Source organism: Gastrolobium bilobum, unplaced genomic scaffold, assembly GCF_033153095.1.
Source record: "Gastrolobium bilobum isolate Gb01-03AN ecotype WA unplaced genomic scaffold, APGP_CSIRO_Gbil_v1 utg12132, whole genome shotgun sequence".
NCBI lineage: Eukaryota > Viridiplantae > Streptophyta > Magnoliopsida > Fabales > Fabaceae > Gastrolobium > Gastrolobium bilobum.
Genome location: NW_026899550.1, coordinates 731,341 through 751,302, shown reverse-complemented (window position 1 = coordinate 751,302; position 19,962 = coordinate 731,341). Strand labels below are relative to the sequence as shown.

At 35.4% G+C, this 19,962-nt stretch overlaps 2 protein-coding genes across 2 annotated transcripts; one reads left to right on the top strand and one right to left on the bottom strand.

Annotated features, from left to right (window-relative positions):
* The first annotated feature begins 7,573 nt into the window (after positions 1-7,573).
* LOC133291401 (peroxidase 72) lies at positions 7,574-9,274 on the top strand. Its single transcript, XM_061489666.1, has 4 exons — positions 7,574-7,837; positions 8,022-8,213; positions 8,297-8,462; positions 8,862-9,274. Exons 1-4 carry the CDS (start codon positions 7,613-7,615, stop codon positions 9,272-9,274), a joined length of 996 nt encoding a protein of 331 aa, XP_061345650.1. The 5' UTR covers positions 7,574-7,612.
* A 1,490-nt stretch (positions 9,275-10,764) lies between these two features.
* LOC133291418 (putative disease resistance protein At1g50180) lies at positions 10,765-13,884 on the bottom strand. Its single transcript, XM_061489681.1, has 2 exons — positions 11,127-13,884; positions 10,765-11,003 (listed from the first exon to the last, which is right to left on the bottom strand). The coding sequence occupies exons 1-2, from the start codon at positions 13,882-13,884 to the stop codon at positions 10,999-11,001; spliced, it is 2,763 nt and encodes a 920-aa protein (XP_061345665.1). The 3' UTR covers positions 10,765-10,998.
* Between the last annotated feature and the right edge of the window lie 6,078 nt (positions 13,885-19,962).

Sequence of the window (19,962 nt, the reverse complement as noted above, 5' to 3'; positions counted from 1 at the left end):
TCAGTCGACCTTTGTTCTTCACCAATGTCAACAATACTCTACTCCAAAACCAACACCTACACATGGTGTAATGCAATCAACACATTGCATCCAAGAGTATTTCACAATCAACCATCAAATACTCAATTCAAAACACCACACAAGTGTGAGCTTACCAATTCCAATGAGCTACTCAAGCTCCATAGCTTGTTCAAGCAGTTGATCACTCACGGTCGGTCCAAATGTCTCAATCCTAGACATCATTAGGACACAATCATCAATCAACCAAGCCATACCATTTATCAACAATGCAAGAAATCCAATATCAAGAATCATATTCTTGCCATTTTACAAGTATACTCATTTAGCTATCTAAGCTCATTTTCACCGATTAAATGACATTCCTAGCATTTTCCATAACATGCTCTAAGCTCCATTCTTCCTAGAACATAGCTAATTCAACTACATTTCATCAAAATCCCAATTTACTATTCATAAACCCTAACTCATGCAAATTTCAAGGAATCATGAGGTTCAAGGGTTAGAATCTTACCACCAATGGTCACACAACCAAGCAAGGAGTGTTCCTCAAGCTCCCATGGAGGTTGAACTTCCCAAAACCCCAAAATCACTCAAATGGTCGAATTTTTGAGGGTCAAAATCTCTCTCCACAAAGCTCCCCACTAAGAACTAAGCAAGGATTATGAAAGAGGAGGAGATTCTAAGCGATTTAGGCTTTTGAATCACTCAAAATGGTTGAGATTTGCTCCCCCTAGGTTCTCTCTCCCTCTCCCTCTCTTTCTTCCTCTTCTTTCTCTCTTCTCTTCTGTTTCTGGCGTCGACGGGAATGGGAGGGTTTGGGGCTCTTTTGGTTACTTTATCACTTAACATAGGTTAAGTGGTAACATGTGGGTATTGGTTCGTCTATCTATTCAACTCCAATAATTACCAAACTTTACCCAAAAATCTGGAATATTATTCTAGGAATATTACTATTTTTATTTTTATATTTTGGGTACTTTTGCCAGTACCCATTTATACCCCTTAATTTTCACTAAGTACACTTTTTAACTCCAAAGTGACTCAGATTCATTTCATTAAGCCTTATACTTAACTTTACTCACTAAAACATGTTTAATTACTTAATTACACTTGATTTACTAATTAATTAAGATGAGCTATTATACACAAGTCTCAACCACACCCAACCATAGTGTTTAGATGAAGAGAAATGGAAGAAAAAGCTTCAAGCTCACCAAATGAAGCAAGTAGGAAATGGAACAGTAACAAGAAGCTGACCAGCCACCCAACTCACGTAGGAAAAGAGAGAGTCTAGGGTTTTGTGCCCAACATAAGTGTATATATAGCCACTTAACCATAAAACACATAGTATTAATTTTAATTGCTACACTTAGAATTTTAATCCCAAACTTTAGATTCTTAACCTACTCAATTTTACAAGAATTATCATATTTTTCTTATATTTTTCGGAGCACCTTTTCGGTACGCGCTTTTCATAGCCAGTATCATTTTCTGGCACCAGTTCTCATTATTTTAACTTGAAACTCGTTTTACAAGTCCTATATATTATTCTAAGAATTATCATACACTTATTATAATTTTCTAGGATACTTTTTAGGTACGCATTTATACCGACTAGCGGAAACGGTATCTGCACTTTTCTTCTGAAAAGCGACTTTCAGCATTCTTAATCACTTACTATAATTATTAGAGCCTCATAATAATTATTAGGGTCAATTATGGAATTATTTCCTAATTCTCATATATAATTAATTAATTTCCTTAATTAACGGTGCGGGTACTTACAGTAAGTGAACTATAGGGTGGAGAGATGCTCCAAGGACCCCTGGTTTACTAAGGTATATTCGTATATCTCATCCCGTGTTGTGGGGACCCCCTTTCAGGTACAGATGTTGCAAGAGCCTCTAGTGGCAAGTGGTCGTATTTGAGCTAAATATCATATGTTGATAGCCTATCATTTTGGATCGCATCTCTTCTAGGATTGTAGATGTATATATTGCCACATGTATATGATTATTTTGAGGTCACATGATGTATTTTGGAGAACTTAGTGCATGATCATTGTGGTGGTGAGTGCCTCGTTGTATATGGCTAATAGCTTTGATCATGTCCCTTTTGTATCTAAGTCCTTTGGCATGTAATTATCTTGAGGAATATTGTTGCAAATGATTTATTGTAACATTGATGGAATGTGAAGCATGTTTTTTCATTTTGAGTTGAATGATAAGTTGGTGAATTGCATGTGGGATGTAGAGTCATATGGTGTGTGGCCATAATTGGTTATCCCTTGTCAAATAGGTACCAAGAAGTCAGAGAATGAAGGGAGTTAATTCCCCAAGTGAAATAAAGGAAAACAGAGGAATTTGTGTTTTGCACAAGTGGAGGGGACTTAAGCGCCCGGAAATGGAGGCTTAAGCGTCCTGGAAGACCTGTGCATGGGGGAAAATTCTCCATCGCTAGAGGCTTAAGCGCCCAAAATGGAGGCTTAAGCGCGCACAGGGGGCTTAAGCCCTCTCTTTGAATAGATACTCAAAAATTCTCTGCCCGTGGGAGCTTAAGCGCCCAACCCCAGTTTTAAGAAAAAATAATTATCTCTTAAAATAAGTAATATGGACCATCTAATTAGATCTAATAAAGGAAGTTTATGATGTTGAGCGTAATCTTAGTTATTCCGCAACTTCACACGGTTATAATCACGTAATTGGTTATTTTAAATTCGGATTGTTTGTAAAGAAAATAAGCAAGGTTTTAAAAAGAAAAAAAAAGTATCCATGTTTGTAATTGAACCAATATAATTGTAAATGTGCTTAATATCATAGAACAATGTTAACAAATCGGTTCTAGAATGGGATGTTATATCCTTTAACGAGCATTTACAGGGTATATCATAAAAGTTTTGTTTCGGAATAAGATTTGATGTTTCTTATGTTGTAGGATATAAAATTATTTCCTACATATACATAAAAATTTATAAGACACATATGGAGTTATGTGAAAAAAAGAGAGAGAAAAAAATATAAATCTCACAAATTTTTATATACGTGCAAGAGATAAAATTATCTCCTATATAAGATACATTAAACCCTTCGCAAGACTTGTCGTGGTCTGTACTATAATAGTGCCTTTGCATGTGAAGCTTCTCGGGAAGATGCGGCAGAACACAGACTGCCGAAGAAATCGATGGTATAAATGGGAGTGCTTGTTTCTTTTATGTTTTCTTGGGCTTTTTGACCCTTATAACCCTTTATTATTAACTAATTACCGATTTGACCTTGATTATAAACTATTTCCAAAATTTAACCCCCTCAAAAAACATAACACCAATCTGCCCCTGTTTGACCGTTGACCACCAAGCCTACCCGGGTACACCCCTCTGTACCCGGGTATTTTTTGAAAATTTTTGTCTACCCGGGTAAGGAGGAGTGTACCCGGGTATTGTTCTTCGTACCTGAGAAATTGCTTGAATTATTTACCCGGGTAGGGAGGGGTGTACCCGGGTAAATCTTCGACCACCCATTTGGTACTTGCTATAACTGGGGCAACTTGTAGCTGATGGATATAAGAACAGATATGATTTATTTGATTTTACCACAAGTTAATTATATTTGCGGATGTGTAATTAATTGTTTCATGGTAATTTTTTTTTCTCTCTTTTTTACAGCTAATGAGATAGATCAGTATTATCAAGTTAAGCATGCCTAACCAATTTGAAGAGCTTTTAGCTTTGAGAATGGATTTGGAATTTCCATACATCAACACTTTACTGCTCATCAAAGCGGTCCCTGTTCGTATCGATTATGATGGGGTCTACTTTTATAGTGTTAACTGAGAATTCCCTTTCTAAAATAATCATTGAAAAATATTTGTGTGCTTTACAGACCCAAAAAAGTTGCAGAGGCGGAGCATGTGATAGTGGGTGCCTCCATATTCAAAGCTTGGAGAAGAAGAGTGCATGGGAGATCCAAAGAGTAATCATACCCGGGTGGTCGAAGATTTACCCGGGTACACCCCTCTCTACCCGGGTAAAGAATTCAAGCAATTTCTCATGTGCGAAGAACAATACCCGGGTACACTCCTCCCTATCCGGGTAGACAAAAATTTTCAAAAAATACCCGAGTACATAGGGGTGTACCCGGGTAGGCTTGGTGGTCAACGGTCAAACAGGGGCAGATTGGTGTTATGTTTTTTGAGAGGGTTAAATTTTTGAAATAGTTTATAATCAAGGTCAAATCGGTAATTAATTAATAATAAAGGGTTATAAGAGTAAAAAAGCCTATTTTCTTGGGTTAACGTAAATCAAAACACTTATTTTGGATGTAAAAAAGAAAAAGGTAAAAAATCTCTTCTAAACTTAATTTTAACTTCATAAGGGTGACATGTAAGCGTTAGGGGTTTTAGTTCATACACCAAGCATGCTCCCTTTCATTGATAGGCTAATTTTGGGCTTTTTTACCCTTATAACCCTTTATTATTAATTAATTACCGATTTGACCTTGATTATAAACTATTTCAAAAATTTAACCCCCTCAGAAAACATAACACCAATCTGCCCCTGTTTGACCGTTGACCACCAAGCCTACCCGGGTACACCCCTCTGTACCCGGGTATTTTTTGAAAATTTCTGTCTACCCGGGTAGGGAGGCGTGTACCCGGGTATTGTTCTTCGCACCTGAGAAATTGCTTGAATTATTTACCCGGGTAGAGAGGGGTGTACCCGGGTAAATCTTCAACCACCCGGTATGATTACTCTTTGGATCTCCCATGCACTCTTCTTCTCCAAGCTTTGAATACGGAGGCACCGACTATCACGTGCTCTGCCTCTGCAACTTTTTTGGGTCTGTAAAGCACACAAATATTTTTCAATGATTATTTCAGAAAGAGAATTCTTAGTTAACAGTATAAATCCACAACCACAAACCTTGTCCCATGCATGTCTTCCCTGAACGTGATAATTCGTCATTTACCAGTAAAATGAAAAGCTGCATGCTCACACTAAATTTCTGTACCATGAACCCTGTCTTTATTTTCTTTCCGTCTCACTCTCCCCAATAGACCCGGTACCACATTTATATATAGGAGCGCGATTTTGACGTACATAAAAGTAGACCCCATCATAATCGATACGAACAGGGACCGCTTTGATGAGCAGTAAAGTGTTGATGTATGGAAATTCCAAATCCATTCTCAAAGCTAAAAGCTCTTCAAATTGGTTAGGCATGCTTAACTTGATAATACTGATCTATCTCATTAGCTGTAAAAAAGAGAGAAAAAATACCAAATGGGTGGTCGAAGATTTACCCGGGTACACCCCTCTCTACCCGGGTAAATAATTCAAGCAATTTTTCAGGTACGAAGAACAATACCCGGGTACACGCCTCCCTACCCGGGTAGACAAAAATTTTCAAAAAATACCCGGGTACAGAGGGGTGTACCCGGGTAGGCTTGGTGGTCAACGGTCAAACAGGGGCAGATTGGTGTTATGTTTTCTGAGGGGGTTAAATTTTTGAAATAGTTTATAATCAAGGTCAAATCGGTAATTAATTAATAATAAAGGGTTATAAGGGTCAAAAAGCCGCTAATTTTGTGATGAAGTTGTGGTCTTCCGAAAGCTATTGCTATTTCAGTTTTTCGCATGTAATGATTTTATTTGCTGTAGTACTGGATATACTCTACTGTGTATATTAAAAAGATAGAAAACTCACAAGCTTAAATGCCATGGTAAACAGGTTACAAATAGCATGTGATAGTGTGATCTTGTCCTCGTGAGGTGGGGTACACCGAACCTAGAAGGCTAGAAAAAGGAAGACTTGAAAGTAAAGCAAACGCACCTTGGGAGCTTTATTTAAGAGAGAAGGGACTGAGCGTGCTACTTAACTTTATCGATTCTAGTTTGAATAATGTTGCATGGAATTTATATGTAAAATACTCATTAGTGTTCTTTTTTAGCTTTAACGCTCATTGCCATTCGTCTCAAACTTTATTGTCATCTTCTCTTACAAGATAAAAAATTGCTAAAAAAAAGAAAAGAATAGAAGTAAAGGGGTTCTATTCTACTCCGCCACTTAAAGCAATACCAGCCCCATTTTTTAGTAGACCAATTTACTATATAATTCGTGGCTGTCATCTTCCCCGCAATCAAAGCTAAGCATATCCTATACACCCAAAAATTAAAGAAAAGAAGTAAAGCTAAGAAAATAATGCTAAATCAAGAGAAGACAACTTTAGTTTAAAATTTAGACACTGGATAGGAGTAGGTATCCAACCATACCTGTTCCTGCATCATATTGCATCACAAAATTATGTGGCATTTACTTCATTTTTTTTTTTTTTTGACAGCCCTTATTAACACTATTGTATAACCTTACACAAATAAACTGTTACACAAATTTAAATTAAGGTTGGTACGGCCTTACAGGTTTTGAAGTGAAAAAGTCATTCCCATTTAACTCACGAGAGGTCGAGTACAGCAGACAGCAGCTTCTTTATAATGATCTAGAAAAGTAGAACTAAGAATACAAGAAGGGCTACAATTATTATAATCTAAGCACCCTGTAAAAGTTATTCTGTCCTTTTTTTATATAGCCGAGTAAACCTTTGTCCAATAAAAAAAATTGTGGAAAATAAAGTATCAATCAAAGGAAAGATATGCTAGAACTGCTTTGGAAAGACTCAATATCGATCTAATGCAATGGACAATGGTTATAGCTGGCTTGTATCCTTCAGATATTGCTGACACCATTTTTTATAGGAAACTCAACAAATTTTAGAGCTACCATAAAGTCAACTGAGCAGGTGAGGCTCTCTTATAAGACAGAGAACAAAAACTGCAGATTAACCACCCCGTTATTTGATGTTGTCATAGTTGACTGGAAGCCCTCTAAACTCAGGACTCAGCTATAGAGCAAGTGAAGGATCAAAACTGTTATTGGGTTGGCTTGGCTGATTAAAAAACAGGTTGTCTTGGACTTATGGTTGTACCTAACGAAAATGTACTAGTGAAGTATATGTCTTTGAACAGAAAAAGCACATGTCGATAGTGTAATTGATTAGACTTGATCATTGTTTTTTCTAATGAAAAGCAAAACTAGTGTTTAAGAAATAACACAAGAAAGGAATTGATGCGGATCTTAAAATAACAGACCAATGGTAATATATAACTTTCAATGCAAGAATACAATTACAAATGCTGGAGGAATCAGGAACGATAGGTAAGGCCTCTTCTATTTAAAGTATTTTTGCATTATACGAAACTAAAAACATGCTGCTCTGCATTTAGATAAGACTCAGACCTTCAAACTATTTTTGTACAACTATAGCTTTGAGTGATTTAGCATAACAAGTATTAAAAGCTAACAACTCTTATCTTCATCGTTTGTATGGATTTGAATACTATTTAGCTACCGACTCCAACTTTTTCTTTCCTCCCATCGTGCACTTTTCCTAGTAGTTACCTGTCATGCAATGTTCTGCCAAGTTCTTTCCTATAAATACCATTCCCCTTCACTGTGCTCATCCAATTGAGTTTGCAAACGCCTCTTCAACTACTCTTCTATAATATTTGTTCTGTGAAGTGATCTTGAAAGGAACAACAATGGCCAATTCTATAAACTTTCTCCTGCTTCTTTCGCTACTAGCCTTTGCTCCCTTCTGTTACTGTAGAAAGAAAGCAGTGGGTTACCTCTACCCACAATTTTACGATGAATCATGCCCCAGAGCTCAAGAGATTGTCAAGTCCATCGTTGCCAAGGCTGTTGCAAAAGATCCCCGCATGGCTGCTTCGCTGCTGAGACTACATTTCCATGATTGTTTTGTCAAGGTATCTGCATATGAAAGGCCAACATTAAACAAGCCAACAACTAAGTTATCTAGTGAATAAAAATGGAAAACTTATAGTAGTGTCATAACTATCTGATCTATGAGTTTTACTAATGTTCATAGTTATATTTATACTTAAGAGAGTTCATATTCTTCAAATGCATGATTCAGAGTTTATGTTGCAGGGCTGTGATGCATCCGTGTTGCTAGATAGCAGTGGAACCATTATCAGTGAGAAGAGGTCAAATCCCAACCGTAATTCTGCTAGAGGATTTGAAGTCATTGATGAAATAAAATCGGCATTAGAGAAAGAATGCCCTCGTAAAGTGTCTTGTGCAGACATTTTAGCTATAACTGCGAGAGATTCAACTGTTCTTGTAAATATTTCCTTTTGTTTTGCAATCCTTAATCTTTGATTATCAAAAACATACTTATCAAGCCTGATTTACTATCCCTACAGACCGGTGGACCAAGCTGGGAAGTACCTTTGGGCAGAAGGGACTCTCTAGGTGCAAGCATTAGTGGCTCAAATTACAACATTCCTGCCCCGAACAACACATTCCAGACCATCCTAACTAAGTTCAAGCTTAAGGGGCTTGACATTGTTGATCTAGTTGCTTTATCTGGTAGAATCTTAATACTTATCTGTTTATGTTCTTTTGCTTGCACCATAGTTTTTGGATGAGATGGTTCTTTATTATGATCATCATCGCCTCATTTTTTAATGCAATTAAGTAAACACAAGGTGGAAAAAAAAAATGAGCTTGTGCAATATTACGCTTTAAACCTTGCTTGAAATAACGTGTTAGAAAGATATAATATAAAACTATTGAAAGTTCACCAGTTACAAACTTAAACTTTTGGGTTGAAATGTTTCTTTACACTTTCAGAACTTCACTAACTATTGTCTCCCTCAAGGCCAAGAGTTGTCAACCACCATTATTTTTCTCAATTTTATTTTACTCATTTGGTGGTATTCCATAGCTGCACCTACGGCATGAACATTGTTTGTGTAATTGTTATAGGAAGCCACACAATAGGAGATTCCCGGTGCACAAGTTTCAGGCAAAGACTCTACAACCAAACTGGGAATGGCCAGGCAGATTTCACTCTTGACCAAAACTATGCTGCTCAATTGCGAACTCGGTGCCCAAGATCTGGTGGGGACCAGAATCTCTTCGTCCTGGACTTTATCACCCCAATAAAATTTGACAACAACTACTTCAAGAACTTGTTGGCTAACAAGGGTCTGCTAAGTTCTGACGAAGTTCTCTTGACAAAGAATCAAATGTCTGCAGATTTAGTGAAGAAGTATGCTGAAAGCAACGATCTTTTCTTTGAACAATTTGCCAAGTCCATGGTTAAGATGGGAAACATTACTCCTTTAACAGGCTCAAGGGGAGAGATCAGAAAGAACTGCAGAAGGATTAACACCTGATGATGAAGTAATATAATTGCCATGCCGCACGTGTGAAACTTTCAGCCACATTTTCCTTCATTTATCCACAATAAGAAACAGGAGAGTCAACTGATCCATCCATGATGAGTTGATGAGTCCTGAGTATATACACTTGGGCGTTTTGATAGCATTGTTGTGTGTTTAAATGAAATTTATGCAATTAGATGTTTCCATGAGTTCTTGAAGTTTGAAGAAGTTGAAATTTATGCTGGTCTTGAAGTTTAAATAAAATTTATGTATTTAGATAAATGAACTTGAGGAAAGGTGATTTTTGTTGTTGAAATATGGGAATTGGGAAGCATAAATAGTGATAAGGAAAGGCCTCAAGTTGAATTACCCGGTTCAGCAATGAAAGGAGGGGCACAATCGTAAAATGCATTAATGTTGCATTACCTGAAATTTTATTTTTCCAAATGGATGATCAATTCAATTACTCAACTAATTTCATTCGAGCTTTTTTATCTAGGACTTAAAAATTATGTCATTTTATTATGAATACAATTGTGGAAAAAAAAATTGAGAACCGTTTATTTTAATCTGCCGGCGATCTTATTCCTAGGGATTATGCCCAATTACTGCAACAATCGTTACTGTTACCACATTTCTGCTAAACCCTAGCTGCACTTTTCTAATCCATTGTAAGCTCCTATGCTATGTCTTTAATTATGAATCCAAAATCAAATCTTTTTATACTTTCGAGCGCAACAAGGCCAATCATTCAGGAGCGAGAAAAGGGTCAGCTTCCAATTATTGCCAAAACGAAGAAGGTTGGTGCAAAAGTTACAACTGAGTAAGGTATTGATTACTGAGATTAGCATGTTACTAATGGAATTTATTTATTTTTTTAGTTGCTGCGATAGTGTTTGCTATACCGCACTGTGTTGCATGACATAGAGTGGAATTCTTTCTACCGTGCATTTCTTGTAAATGAAAATGGATTGCGAGATGCAATAATAAATAAGATAGTCTTTTAGTACGCTTGTGTTCTCGAGTTTACTGTAGCAAAATCTAAGAGGTTAATAATGCAAAACTTAGCATGTGGATAGTGGTGGTATGTTAAGTATGAATCAAATTGATTAGGTGTGGATTCTTTGCAATTGCAACTTTGTAGGATTGGCAAGGGGTTAGAAAGGTTCCGAGGAGCATGAAGTTACTCTATCTCAAAGGCATAGTCTTCATGGCTGACGTTCAAAATTTCGTAGAAATATGCAAAAAGAAACTTACACGTGTTAATGAAAGCATTAGTAAAGGTAAAATGCCACGGCAGGTGTAGTCGCCGAGATTACCACTGTCACTGTTATGCTTCTCTTTTCTGAACCCTTTTCTGGAGATATTAAAATTTTAAATTATAAGTAAAAATTTGAAATAAATCTTGGCCATTTACATGCAACTGAGATATCTGTTTGTGAGCAAAAATGCCTCATTGAATTCGTAGTATCTGTTCAACCTCAGAAAAAAATGTACCTGGTGTCGCTCTAGTTATTGGAAGTCATTCCCAATGGATGAAAAAGACCCTTTGTGCATAGCAGTATGCACAAAATAGTGGAAAGACTCATCAGTGCTTGACACACTTCATCAGAGCAGTATGAACATTGTCAACAATAAACAGAAGAGCGCTAGCTGAACAATGGAGTGCCATAACTTGAAAATACTTCCATTCCTTCGATGAAAGTTCACGTCATCCACCAACATTGAGCCTGCAGTTAATCTGCAGTACCATATGCAATAATGAATGTAAGCTTTCTAATTTCTTGCTTCCACAAACAATGTATTTTACATACTATTCTTTTATATCAAATATCGTATTAAATTGGTGAATCAGTTAGCTTACCAATTGCCAAAATGTCCGTAGTCGATTCAATTGCTGGAGCATTTGTGAACTCGAGCAAATCTTTAGTTCGAAGTCGATGTTCAAATTCTACTGGCATGCCTATAATTTTTAATTTCTTCAGGGAAGTGACAGCTTTGAGTCCTTCTGGAATCCTTTTCAGCTTCTCACAGCGATCAATAACCATGTGTTCAATCCTTGGCATTGCCCTTTCCTCAACTGTCCACTCTTCCAATTCTTTCAAAAGAATAAGTCGCAAAATATGCAACTGTGAAAACCCTCCAGCAGTGAAGGTCAATTCTGGCCAATTGTAGGCCCCTTTACCCAAAATGAGCATTTTAAGGTTTGGCAACCTCTCCAGTTTGGCAATGGACTCCTTCTGTAGGTGGGAATTATGTAGAGTTAGTTTTAAAAGGTTCGGTGGGAACTCATGAGGATCAGGTAGCTTCTTGATCTTCCCATTTAAATAGAGCTTCTGAAGATGAGTGCACTGGGACAGCTGCATAAAGATTGGAAACTCATCCTCCTCAGATTGAAGCGATAGTGACAGTGAATGAAGGTTGCGTAATCCTTGTACAGTAGAAAGTACAGAATTCACCATTTGTCCTGATAATTCATATATCCCCAGTTGCCTAAGATTGCTCATATTTGCTAAACCACCATCCACTATCCAGTTTCCAGCCTCAATGTATGGTAGGCTTTGTAGATTGGTTAATGTATCCAATCGTAGATGTCCAATATCTGGAGAATCAAATGGAGTATACAAGAGTAGGTGTCTCAAATTCACCAACTTCCAAATCACATTTGGTATTTTCTTAAGAAAACAACAATACCTTAAATCAAGTGTCTGTAGGTTTTGCAAGTTTCCAATGGAAGGTGGAAGTTCTTCTTCTAGATTAGTTTTCCTCAATCCCAGATACCTTAATTGAATCAGGTCCCCTATGGTGCTTGGCAGGCTAACCATCCGAACACCATCTAATTCTAATACCCTGAGTAGCTTAAATTTCGTATAGATGAAATTCAATTTCTTTTCTTGCAGAAAATTCATATGAAGCCAGATTTTCCTCACTATATCTGCATTATATTCTCTATTAAAAAACAGCAGGGAACGTGAATGATCGGCATTGTGTTTTAAGAAGTCATACCGGTCATAACAAGAATGAATGGAGTGCCGCCGGGATTTAGTTAGCTGGGATGCTGATGAGCCTGCCAAGTCTCCGAGAAATACTTTCAGAAAATATTCCTCTTTTCCTTTAGATACTGAAAGATCTCTAAGAAGATCGTGGATGCGAATTGTTTTTACCCTGCCTAATGAGCTTACCGTTCCCACTTGAATCATGCACCTACCAATCAACTCATTTAAGTATTTCTGAGCAACACCTTCTGCAGTTTCTTCACCTTCTTGTGGTAAAAAACCTTCCGCAACCCATAGTCTGATCAATTTTTTTGTCTGAATGTTCACACCCTCTGGGAAAAGACCCAAATAGAGAAAGCATGATTTCAAGGGAGGAGACAAATCATTGTAGCTTAGGGCCAAAATTCTTGCTATCTTATCTTGCTCTTGCAAGTGCCAGCTGATATTTTGTAGCACCCGTGCCCATTCCCCGCTTGACTTAAGTTTCCTGGACAATAAACCACCAACCACTACCACAGCCAAAGGCAGACCTCCACATTTTACCACAATTTCCTTCGCAAGATTCTCCAATTCAGGGGGGATGTCATTTGCTCCGGGGAATGCTTTGTAACATAGCAATTTGAAACTCTCATCTTCTGTCAATGGCCGTAACTGATGAGGATTGCTACCAGCATCAGCATGTAAAGCAACTTCCCAAATCCTGGTTGTGAGCATTATTTTACTTCCCATCTTCTTCCTTCTGGGAAAAGCCAACTTTAAACCATCCCAAACCTCCATCCCCCAAATGTCATCAAGCACCACTAAATACCTTTTCTCATCCAACACATTGTACAGCTTGTTGGTCAACTCTTCCTCCGGCCATTTCTCCAATCTATCCATTTCATCTCTGGCAAAAGCATCCACATCTCTGAGAATCCCTAGCAGAACGTCCCTCCTTGTAGACTCTTTAGAGACATAAACCCACGCTTTGCACTCAAAATGGTTGGTGATCTTGCTGTGATTGTAAAGCTTCTTGGCCAAAGTAGTTTTCCCCAAACCACCCATGCCAACAATGGAAACCACATGATGCCTTGGCTCCATGGCAATAAGCTGGGTAAGGAGTAACCCGATGTCATCTTCAAGCTCAATAACATACTCTTCTTCAGAATAAGGCGATAGCTGTCTCCATTGCCTCAACCTTTCACTGCTACTGCTGCCTTCTCGATCGCCACTCATGACAACACCGTAGGTTTCGCGCCTGTCGGATATATCCCTGATTTTAGACCGGATCTTGTCGATTCTTCTTCCCACCTTGTACATATGTACTGGTCTGAAAACCTTGTCCAACCTGTTTGCCATTGTTGCCCTGTACACATAGGTTTCTATGAGCTCCTCTGCTTCGAAAGCCACGTCTCTGATTTCGGATACCCACATGCGAACACGTTCGTTCTCTTCTTGTTTTGCATCTGCGTCCCTCAGAAAGCTCTGCATCCATCCCAATTCATTCTTCAAACGCTCTACTTGGCCTCTTACCCCGGACAGTTGGTCTCTTACCCCGGACAGTTGTGAAACTGCCGCCCCAACAGCATGTTCGAGTAGCAGCTCTGTCAATTTCGTAACAACCGTTGACACGGCAACCTCAGCCATCTTTATCTTCTTGTTTGCTATTCTCTACTCTCTACTCTCTGTCTCTCAGCTTCTCCCAACAACAGGAGGAGATTTTATCTCGTGTCGGTGCCAATAGGGGGGTTTCGGTTCCACCACCTCCGTGTGTGGTTGGAAGCTTCCTTCCAAGTTCTGATCAACTACTCTTCCTTTTTCTTGGCAATTTGACCAACAAAGCACAATACAATTTTGAGCATTCAACTTGATAGTTGTTTCAATCTGGAATATCCATTTGCAAAACTTTTCATTTTTCACATTTTTTCTTTTTTTTCTTTTGTATAAAGCACATTAGATTTAGATCTACACATACCAATGAAAGCACTGCATTCAACTTGATGGCTGAATTCGTGATTGTAAAGATAGCTTGGATGTAAAATTGAAGCCTTTATTTCACTTAACTTTTTTAGAAATATAGTCTTCTATCCTTTGATGTTTTAATATTTCACAAATTGCTTTGATTTCATCATGTTGTTGTGATTCAATTAGTGGTAGATTATAACATTTATTAAAAAAAGAAGTCATAAAATTTATACACAAATCAAAAGATCACAACATGAAAAAAAAAAATATATATCTCATGAGAAGTGTGTTTTTCTCTTTACAAATATCATATAAAAGTGGAATAAGTTAGGTAATTTTTTAATCAGACCTGAAATTTTGAATTCAATAAAATAATTCTTAATAATTTGAACGCGTTAAGTTAGTGTAATTTTTTAAGGATTATGTTTAACAGGTATGAAAATTCGTTCACATTTAAAGTTTTTAAAGTTCATGTAGATAATTTTAGTGTTCATTTTTCTCTAAAGTTACTTTAGATAACTTTATCAAATGTTCGTCGAAACGACGTCGTTTTGAGGCGAAAATCATAGTGTATTTGTAATTTTAATTTATTTCAGGGTTATAATATAATTTATTAATTTTTCAACATCAAAACGACGTCGTTTCGGTGAACATTAGACAAAATTGTCTAAAGTAACATTAGATACTTTTTTCCCATAATTTTATCTAATATTTTGTCTACCCCTTTTTAAAGTTAGATAATTTTATCATGTGAAATCATGTAAAAATAAGAGAGAGAAAAAGAAAACATGGTTCCACATATTTTTGTGTGTGTATTTTGGTAAACATTAAATAAAGTTATCTAAAGTAACTTTAAAAATTTTAAACTTATATATATATATAGGGGCAGGATATTTTTACACCGGTGTAAGAGTTAGAAGTCTTACACTCAATCTTGACCATTGATCCACTTGTATCCAATGGCTCACGTTACTAAAAAATTAGAGCCCTTAGATATAAGTGAGATTAACAGACAAGATTGAGAGTGTAACTTACACTGGTGTAAAATGATCATGACTCATATATATATATATATATATATATATATTTGCCTATCCTTATTTTGTCTACCCTTTTAATAATGTTAGATTACAATCCCATCATATGATGGAGATTTACTATATAAAATAAATTATTTTAATCATTTCTCTCTTCCATTGCCTCTCATTCTTTCTCTTACCTCCCCTTTCTCTCTCTAATTAAAAAAAAAGTAACAAGTTTTTTTTCTCAATTCTCAATTCATCCAACTCAGTCATTGTTATAAGCATTTAATAAAAAATTTATCTTTCTCTCTCTTCAATGGGGCTTCAGTATTAAAAAAAGGTGCAAGCTTTTTTCTCAATTTTACCTAAAAAATTGAAAAGGGTGTCAAGAAGAAACTAACTCGGATGCCCTATGTTATGGAATCAGATAGACCTGTTGTTGGGCGTAACTTATAGAGAACGTAGATTCTTTCCCCACTTTAAGGTGAAAAACAAGATAAGAATAAGGAGATAAGTTGATTTGATTTCAAATTTCAACAGCAAAGTATAAACTTTAATGTAATCGTGGATTAATTCAAAGGAAGGGATTATTCGTGGTTTTCGTATTTTTTGTATTTTTGTGGTTTCTGCCGTGTTCAATTATATCAGATTCAAGAAATTTTGAAAATTATACTCATCCAGCAAAACTATCATGCCATTAATCATTGCATAGATTTAGATTCGAATATAAATTCATGTTGTAAATTATACAAATCGGTAGAGAGAAAGGGGAGGAGAAAGAAAAAGTGTGGAAGACATTGAGTAGAAAGAAAGGAGAAAAGGGTTTATTTTATTCCGTAAATCTCCACTGTTGCATGTTAGATGAGATTATAATCTAATAGTATTAAGAGAGGTAGGCAAATTAAAAGTAGTCAGAATAACTTATTCCTATATATATTATGGGTTTCATTTTTCTCATATAACATGAGAAAATTTTCTCATATTATTGAAACATCTTGTGTGGGGTCTATATCTATTAAAAAATAAAAAAATATTGCACAAAAATCAAAAAAAATATTAGTAGAAAAAAAAAATTCTCCTACAACAGAACAAATATTTTCCCCAGTATTATTATGTGTAAAAATATATTTATCTTTGAAAAGTATCCTTACATATGTTAACAATTATTTCAGTAACTATCCAAAAAATTTCTTATTTCTTAGTTGTTTAATGTGCGACATCCATTTCCAAACTCGAAGAACGAAGATTCCTTTTATCTCATTTAATCAGTTCTCGATCGTTTTCCAGCACTGCCCTACTTCACAATGAACATTTTTCCACTTCATAAATTTGGCCGGCATAAATAAACCAAGCCGTTACTAATTATTTATTTTCTTGTGGGGCCTTTGACTGACTTTGGGACCTAAATGCGTGAAAATAACCTCCAGTAGCCTCTTTCGCGGACTTTTCTCTCATGTAATGGAAACGCTCTGAACGCACAATAATAGATTTAGATTCTTTAATTTGAGAGTCTTGAATTTAATATAATTTGTCATATAAAAAGAGAAATATAGAGTAGTATACTCATGCCCCAACTGGTGCAGCTCAGTTGGTAACTTGGCGCTGAGTTAATGGGGTTGGATATGTATTCGATTCCTGCTGAATGCATTCTTGGGGAGGGGGCTGAACTTTTAGCCATCACTGTTCTCCCGCACTCCGGATTAGTCCCATAGCCGGCTCAAAGAGTCGAAGCTCGTGGGGATACCGGAGGGAGCCAACTCGTCTCAAAGAGATGATTAGGGTTGGGTAACTCCAAAAAAAAAAGAATTTTTTTGTAATCTCTCTTTAACTAGTAAGATTCCAAATATTTAAGCCTAGCAAATGGCAACACCTTAATTTAGTTTTAATATTTAAAGTAGCATAATAATTAAAGTAAAAAGAGAATTACTCCACAAAAATACGTCACGCAATCGGTCATTGACTTACGGCTTAACTTAGTTTTTTTTTTTTTTTAACTCTAGGGGAATTACTCCACAAAGATTAACTCAAAATAACCTTGCGAAAAGTCAACTAAATACAAAACCCAAATATCAGGGGGAGGGATGGGGAAATACACAAGTTATTCTCCACTAGGTGATACAGTGGGTATTTTCAAAATAACTTTTTAATGTTTAACATGATTTAGCCTATTTACTGAATGAGATAGATTAAGATTCTTTGAAAAGCTTATTTAGCTAAAAATTCTGGATTTAGGTTATAAAAAAGTCTTTTAAACCTGACAGGTCAACTTATTTAAGTAAATGTAAATAATATATTATTTTATTATTGTTATTAATTATTATTGTTATATTAAATGTTTTATTATAATATTTTAAAATTGTATACTTGTTTATCTGGGGCAGGATATTCTTACACCAGTGTAAGAGTTATAAGTCTTACCCTTAATCTTGACCATTGATCCACTTGTATCCAATGACTCACATTATTAAAAAATTTGAACCCTTAGATATAAGTGGGATCAGTGGACAAGATTGAGAGTATAACTTACACTGATGTAAAATGATCTTGACCCTGCTTATCTATGTAAAAAACTTAAACTCATTGACTTACATAAATACATAAATGTGTAGATATGTTAACATATTTAGATGTAGGTGTGTGACTCTTTTATAGGCCTTATCATAAATTAGGCCTTTATATAAGTTTTCAGGTCAGATTTGACTTTTTAAAAGGCTTAACCACCAGATTGGATAGGACTAGATCTTAAAAACAAGGTATATGTCAAGCCTATACTTTATGCTCAGAAAATAGATCAAAGCATTTAGGATAAGTTCATGCCTAACCTAACCAATTTCCACTCCTAATTCGACGTTGGATAGTGTCAAAGGTAGGTTTGAAAACACAAATTGTAAGTATGTGAATTTTGTTTTATGTTTAATTATTTTATGGGAAAAGCATTTGTCATTTTAAATGACGAAAAGTTATGTCATTTTAAGAAAAATACAGACACAAAAAATTTGAATTTTAAATTAAAAAAATCACTTATTTTCTCTCTCCCATGATTTCCGTTTTTCTGTGTCTATCTCTCTCCTAAAAAACCACTCACTTTCTTATGTCATTTAAAATGACAAACACCAAACTCTTATTTTATATTAGAGAGATATAAAATAAAATTATTAAAACATCAACTTAAGTTAGTAAGGGCCTCTTTGGTGTGCCGTATAAGGCATGATAATATAAGCTTATACTATACGTTATGACATTTTCAGTTGTTTAGTGTGAACATCATATAGTATAAGTTTATACAACATAATCCCTTAATACATCAAAACGATGTATAACTTAATCCGGCCTAAGGGTGAGGGATAAAGCCTGATAAGAGATTGATGTATTAACATCGTTGACCAATGTAATTCTCAAAAATTAATATATTATTTTAATATTAATCTATTAAAATAAAAATTAATTTTTCAATATACTAATTTTTAAAATATTGCATATTTTTAATTTTATAAAAATTAATTTATATTTGGGTTCGTTTTTTCTGCAGATAACTTATCTGCAGTGAGCCAATACGACGTCGTTTTGGGGCGGAAATCATGGTGTTTTTGTAATTTTAATTTATTTCAGGGTTATAATAGTCTTTATATTTATAATTTTTTAAGATTTCAATACCAAAACGACGTCGTTTTGAGAATAAATGCAGATAACTTATCTGCATTAACTGCAGAAATATTTTTCCCTTTATATTTTGGACACATTGATCAATAAATTTTTATAAAAGTTAATATCATATGACATTTTTTGAAGAATTATATAAATTCTTTATTAGAGGATATTTTTATTAAAAATATTTATTTTTATCATATATAGTATTATACAGTGCATTACCAAATACTAGATGATATTAACTTATATAATATATTATTTTATACAATACCGTGCCAAACGCTGGATAGTATTAAAATTCAATCAGGTCTTATACAATCAGGCCTTATTCTATACTATGTACCAAACATGCCCTTAGTAAGATGGTTATTTTATCATTTTTAAATAAAATTGTTTTTACTACTAAAATTATGTTAGACTAAGGAGGTATTTGATAAGGAGAAATTTTTATGGCAGAGAATCATGATTTTCAAGAATATGTTGGGAAAATAATTTTTTCAAAAATATTACCAAAAAACTATGTGAAATTTTTTCAAGTCATAGAAAATTAGGAATCCAAAAATACCACCATCCTTCAAAAAATTTTATCGAGAATCTGATTTTTTTCTGGAAAATATTAACAATTATTATACCAAATATGGATAAATAAGATTACTCATATCAATTTCTCGGGAATCCAAAAATTTTCTCGTACCAAATGCCCCTCTTAAAATCAAACAAAAATAACTTTTGCGTTAAGTTAAGAATTCGATACTAAATCTTATTACAAAATTATTTTTGAAATAAACGTTTTTAAACATAAATTACTTCATTTCATGTTAATATTTAATTAAAATCGTCTAAAAGTGTGTTTTCAAACATTCACTTAAACATAAAGACTAGAGAGTAATTGAGAGTAACCCAATGGGTGCAGTGCAGCTCAGTTGGTAACTTGGCGCTGAGTTAGTGGGGTTGGATATGTATTCGATTCCCGCTGAATGCATTCTTGGGGAGTGGGCTGAACCTTTAGTCATCAATGTTCCCCCGCACTCCGGCTTAGTCCCATAGCCGGCTCAAAGAGTCGAAGCTCGTGGGGATACCGGAGGGAGCC